The sequence below is a fragment of the Lepeophtheirus salmonis genome, chromosome 7 (assembly GCF_016086655.4).
Source record: "Lepeophtheirus salmonis chromosome 7, UVic_Lsal_1.4, whole genome shotgun sequence".
Classification (NCBI taxonomy): domain Eukaryota; kingdom Metazoa; phylum Arthropoda; class Copepoda; order Siphonostomatoida; family Caligidae; genus Lepeophtheirus; species Lepeophtheirus salmonis.
In genome coordinates, this window is record NC_052137.2 from 22,354,482 (window position 1) to 22,360,727 (window position 6,246).

At 31.8% G+C, this 6,246-nt stretch overlaps 1 protein-coding gene across 1 annotated transcript; it reads right to left on the reverse strand.

Annotated features, from left to right (window-relative positions):
* Positions 1–2,128: 2,128 nt before the first annotated feature.
* LOC121121493 (uncharacterized) lies at positions 2,129–5,951 on the reverse strand. Its single transcript, XM_071889922.1, has 11 exons — positions 5,628–5,951; positions 5,307–5,574; positions 5,104–5,245; positions 4,918–5,044; positions 4,355–4,858; positions 4,102–4,297; positions 3,877–4,045; positions 3,713–3,824; positions 3,514–3,589; positions 3,155–3,450; positions 2,129–3,101 (listed from the first exon to the last, which is right to left on the reverse strand). Exons 1-11 carry the CDS (start codon positions 5,812–5,814, stop codon positions 2,416–2,418), a joined length of 2,763 nt encoding a protein of 920 aa, XP_071746023.1. The 5' UTR covers positions 5,815–5,951; the 3' UTR covers positions 2,129–2,415.
* Between the last annotated feature and the right edge of the window lie 295 nt (positions 5,952–6,246).

A 6,246-nucleotide genomic window follows, 5' to 3' on the forward strand; every position in this document is an offset into this window, starting at 1 on the left:
TGGTTTCAAATTATTAAACAAAAATTGAAATTTTCATAACGTCAGTAAAATTACTAAGAATAGCTCACTTTCACTATTTCTTCTTGGAACCCAATAGTATAAATATAATAAAGGCACTATATTTTGGCTACTTGGTCCAAAAATGTGCTAAAAATCATATAATTAGAGCAGGACATCTCTTGAGTTTCAAAATGTAATCAACAACAGATACCTTCTCCCCATTAGTCCGTTAGATCTAAGGTTATCTGTATTTTTTAGTTGAATAAAATGCATGGCTTTTTTGGGTGTTTTTAATTTGAGTTCTAATTAGCATTATATATAACACTATAAATTAAATGGGACTTACTTCGATGCTGTTATATAACTACTTATATCAATAGGGTTTATTATATATATATTGGGGTGGGGGGCTTCAGAAACTTTTAGAGAGGCTAAAGCCTCCCCCCTTGTTGAAGTATGATTTCTTGATTTTATTTATTAATTATATGTATAATGAATTTAGTAAAGATGTGCAAGAACTGGAAACTTGAAGAATCTTGGAACTTTTTATAATATTATACTCACACAACCTCTTCGTCATGAAATTTTAACTTCATCTTCCATTTTTGTTGCTATAGAAATTCAAATGGATGTCAGACTCACTCAAAAACCCCCAGGAGAGAGATTTATACTCAATGCTACAGTTCTTGGAAATCCACCTCCTACGGTTAAGTGGAAAAGAGCTGTACTAAAAATCCGAGGAGGTAATATGGAATTATGTACAATATATACCCAGATATTTGAATTTAATTTTACTTTTCTTCTCTTAGGCAATGGAAGGCATCGAATATCCAGTAAGGTCGTACAAATGGTGTTATTTTTACTTCTCTTAAAATTATTAGCTTTGAAAAAGAGGATGATGATATACAATATATGATGTGACTTGTCAAGCTAAAAGCAATCTTGAAAATTTTCCTCAAATGAAGTAATGAAGTTAAGTAAGTACAATAATAATAATAATGAGGGAGAAATTATGATTGTGTAAGCTCTTCAGAGAACCCACCTTAAGTAAGACTCTTAAATCAAATAAACTAATAAAACTCTAAACTACACCTTAAAATGTTTTGTGTACCGAGTGTCCAAAAAGTCTTTGAATGTCCCATAAAACCATGCGCACAACAGTACAGGAAATTTTTTATGAAGATTATAATTCCTGAATTTGATTTCCTCCAGCTTCAACTACTCTCTTCAGACGAGATCGAGAAGCAGTACATAGTTATCCTCCTCATATGGGATTCTACAGAGACTTGGAGGAGGTCTCTGTGGCGGGTTATACATGCTTTGGACTCGATATGGTACCATATTAGTATCAAAAATTCATTGGCATGATGAAAGAATGAGAAAAGGAATATATTACATTTGAAAAAAAGGGACCAAATTAAGTCTCTCGTAGGCTGGACAGAAAAGTATTTTAACATAAGATGGAATAGACGTTTGTATTGCACTCTTCTATCACTTGGAGTTTAAACCCTTTAGAAACTGGCCTATAGAGCTGACTTTTGTGAGAGTGCTTCCACTTGCTGGAAAGAATGTTGGATGATGTTTGCTTATTGTTTATGTTTTGCTTGTCACAAAATTTCAAAACAGAACTATTCACTTCCTTGATTAATATCATGTATTGAGTTTGTTCCTGATTTGAATCAAATCAAACGTATATATTTTGCCACGTATACATTCGTTTGTATTCATTGATTAGGTAACTTTCTTTAAATATAGAAGCTTCATTGGTTTTTCATAATTATGGATTTGACTACGTATTTTGATGGTTACTTTGATAACCTCAATGACATTATATGTATTATACAACTCTAAGGACTGTTACTCTTCGCCATTCATAAGCACACAACCACTCGCTGTTACACTTTATACTTAGACGTTCTATCCTCAAAAATAAAATAATAATTATAACATTTAAAGAAAATAAAAAACACGGGCACGTTTACTAAAATCTACCATCACCACTTTCTCTTTATAATTATTCTTCCTTTTTTTCCCTCTCTTTCTATACCAAGAACTTTTTTTTACTAGACTCAACTAGATATTAAATATGCTATAACATAGAAAAGTATAGATATAAGAAATTAATGAATTAGATACTACAAATTTTTATTTTCCTAATTTTGATTTGATGATTTGAGACTTTACTTAGACTTGAAACTAATAAACTTGATGGTTTATAATAGTGAAAATATTTATAATCTTATATAGGGAATAAATTGCATCTTAGAGTGATGTAATTTTAGCAGATATCAATATAATACAAAAATTTAATTAGTTAGTAATAAAATTAATAACATAATGGAATAAAATGAATATCTTGACAATCATTTAAAAAATGTACTACCTAGTCAGAGCACTACTTGATAATTCAATTTTTCAATCCCCCCCACCACAAGTAGAGCCCTCACCTCCACAGGTAGACCCACCTCCACAAGTGGAACCTCCCCCACCTCCACAAGTGGAACCTCCCCCACCAGAAGATGAGCCACCAAAAAAGGAGGAATTCCCACCGTCACCTCCACTATCATTATTGCTAGTCTCTGCTAGGACACTACTTGTGCCTCCCTGGGCAGAATTATCATCGTTGTTGCTACTTGTGCCTCCCTGGGCAGAATTATCATCGTTGTTGCTACTTGTGCCTCCCTGGGCAGAATTATCATCGTTGTTGCTACTTGTGCCTCCCTGGGCAAGATTATCATCATTGCTACTGTTATTAGTGTCTTTCTCTTCTTCATAACCGTTGTCTCCATGAGAATTATCATTATCTCCAGCCTCCTCCTCATCTCTGTTTTTATCATTGTTGTCACTTTTGTCAGAACAAATATCAACATCGGATATCTGTTTAGTTATTTTTCCATCTTTATCATAAATAAAACTATCCAAAACGTCAACATCACATGTAAAATATTGATCCTGTTGATAATAATCTATATCGTTATAGTAACCGTAATAGAGATATCCTGGATAACTCGGCCTATACGACGAAAAGTTACTCATTTTTTTATAATGGTAAATCGTAGAATTTGTAGGCATCTGCTTAATACTTTGTATTCCACTCAGAACTAAAATGAAATATACATAATTAATTAGCCATTGAATTAATGTAGAAACTTACCAAAAAACGTCTTGTCTTGAGATCTAAAGTACAATGGCTGATATTTATCTGGAACATGTTGACGTTTTGCAATATTCATATCCTCAGGGACTGGAAGAACCATCAAATATAGAACAGAAACAGCAAAGCTCAATGTTGTATACTGAATTATTTCATCTCCAATATCGGAATGAAATAACATTTCACCATTGCTCATATTTACGCTCATTTTATCTGGAATATGAAAGCTAAATTCCTCATTTCCAAATATTGAACTGGATTTATCGGGCAATTCAAAATTCAGAGTCTTATTCGACCTGGAGCAAAAAAAATCATATTAATAAGAAATTCTTTTGTGGTGTAGAGTCGGGTGCTGTTACCTTAAATTCATAAAAGAAAATTGAAAATATCCGGGTTTTCCAGGCTCTGCAGAAATTCCTTTTAGATGAAGTGCACCTAAGTTATTATACAATTTATAATTTTTGGCAAAGAAAAAATGTTACAAAATAGAATTGAATTATGTCTGATTAAAACATTAATTTTAACTTATTACAAAATGGAAATTAAAATATTATTTACTTGGTCCTTGTGATTTTGTTGGTTTAGTCACTCCAATCCAATGACCAATTAGTATTCCCCAATCTCCTTGATTGTCTTTGATTATCATAGCTCTCCAAGGAGAATTATAGTACTAAAAGAAATTTAATAGAAAACAATAAATAGACCATTTCCACAAAATTTACCCTTTGAAATTCATTTATATGCGATGTACTTAAAGATTCTGGTCCAATCAAATGAGCTACAGACATTCTATTTCCATGGTAGATAACCTGCACAGATGACATTCCCAAATTCAAGGAATGAACCAAATTAACAGTGAATACACGGGAATCATCCTTTTTATCCACAATTCTAATAAATTCAAAATATATGATAGGTAGTTTAGTAAAATATACGTAAAATATTACGTGTGAACCACGGCTTTGCAGTCATTATCCTCATCAGATGAATGCTTGCTCAGAGAAATTGGGCCCCACAAACTTTGAACCATTTCTGGAACTATGCAATCTTCGTATGATCCAGGTAAAGTATTTAAAATTTTGTAACCACAAGCATTTTCCAAATGTTCATTAGATAGATTTTCAAAGTTGAGTTTTAAACTCGCTATTGTGTTAAATAATTTTTAATATTTCATTTACTAAAAGTAATTCTTATAAATACCTCCATCAGATAAATTTAGACACATTCTCATTTCCTCATCACGGAAGAAGGGATTTAGTTCGTGTTTAATGTTCGATAAAAGTTTAGACTCTGTGTTACTTCCAAACACAAACATGCAAAGTTTATTATGGGTTTTTCGTACATTAACTTCCAACTCAATGAGAACTGATGAATAAATTCCAACTTGAAAGATATGTTCATGTTCAACCAGAAAGAGAATAGTATCCTTCTCAGTTGTTTCAGATGATATGATGTTATTGATCTCAAAAAGTATTTTTGGACCATAGGGATTGACTTCAGTCACCTTCAAATCGAGTTCATATTCAGAAGCTTTTATTGAGCTTTGATTTGTGAAATATATCGCTGGATCCAATTTTATATTTCTATTCACTCCGTTAAAAAAAGATTCCGATTTTATCTTACTGGGTATATCAAACAATTTTCCTTCTGAACTCTCCCCTCTATGTACCACACCTGAGATCTCGTAATTCTCACAAAAAACTTCTAAAACCACACCAAGCTCATCAATAAAAAATATAGATAGGTTATCATGATTGTATTACCCTTCCAAAGCAATGTTGTCCTTTTATGTGAATCCTCTAAAGTCCCTTTGCTTACTGAGTCATTATGATTCAACATTTTTCCTCCTAATATTTCAGAAGTTTCTTTTGCATATAGGATGGGTTTTGACTAGGAAAAATATAAATTTTCATTTCCTAAAAAATAGTAAAAACCAATAAAATACCCACCATATGAGTATGCCATGCAAAATCGATGTCTATAAAAGGAACCAGAAACTCTATAGGATGTTGGGATTTCAATTTTAAAAACTTTTCATAACGTCCAATGCATTCCCTTTGAAATTGATTATTTCCGTAATGTGGCATTCCAACCCAAATACGAATATAAATATTTTTTTTTAGATTTCATTCATTTTTAAACATTCAAAATTACTTGATAGTAAAATCCACTCTGCCTTTTGGAAGCCTCGATTAGATTATAGGAGAAGGAGCTTACAAAATTATTTAAGAAACTCTCTATTTTTTCATGATCACGAGGTGATTCATAAGGTTCTGAAGGATATTCTCTTTCCCAAATTTCTTTAGTTTTGTCCACATTTCCTACAAAATATCCATGGTCCAGAATGTCTCCACTACTTTCCAGATCTTTTTTGTATGCATGAGGATTATGAAAATGTAAATGCCACATCCAATGAACATCTAAAAAAAACAAGGAAATATTTTTGAGTTTAATAAACTTAATTATATACTACCTAAAGGAGGTCTTAAAGATTCATTCCTTGAGCAATGACTCCGTACCAATGGGATCCATAGCGTTTCATATCTTCTTAGAGCATTTTTTAAATATATTTCATTCTCCTCGCATATATGTGATTCTTGAACACTCTTCAAAAAATTCAAGTAATCAGTCAAATCCTTAGTTTGGAGACTCACACTCATATCTGCTTGATATAACCGGTGATTTATAATTAATAATTATAATATCAATTATGATTCTATTGCTTTGTTAACACTGTTTAGAAAGTCACGCCTAGAACGAAAACTATCTATTGATGTTTCTGATGATTAAAGAAATTGCTAATATGAGCGCACTCATTCTACGCTATTCTAATTCTATACCTCGGAGAGCGCTCTAGTATACTCTTTGTATACCTTAAGCATTTAATAGCCTCAAATAGGCATACTAGAAAATAGAAATACACATAAGTTATGTATATTTCTATTTTTATGTAACATCCTAAGTATAACATACATGTGAAATGAATAATGTTTATGGCCATTTTTGCGAATGTGCTTGATTGGTCCAAACTTATTTTTCTATAATTCCATGTAGTTTGTTCTAGCTAGTTTCAGGAAGACTTGTCTATCATA

What these genes read in the sequence shown, in the direction of transcription:
- LOC121121493 (XM_071889922.1), bottom strand. Translation starts at nt 5,814, where the DNA reads ATGAGTGTGAGTCTCCAAACTAAGGATTTGACTGATTACTTGAATTTT. An exon ending in ATATAAATGAATTTCAAAGG is followed by an intron (nt 3,825 to 3,876) that starts GTAAATTTTGTG and finishes AATTTCTTTTAG; the next exon opens with TACTATAATTCTCCTTGGAG. An exon ending in TTTTCTTTTATGAATTTAAG is followed by an intron (nt 3,451 to 3,513) that starts GTAACAGCACCC and finishes TTTTTGCTCCAG; the next exon opens with GTCGAATAAGACTCTGAATT.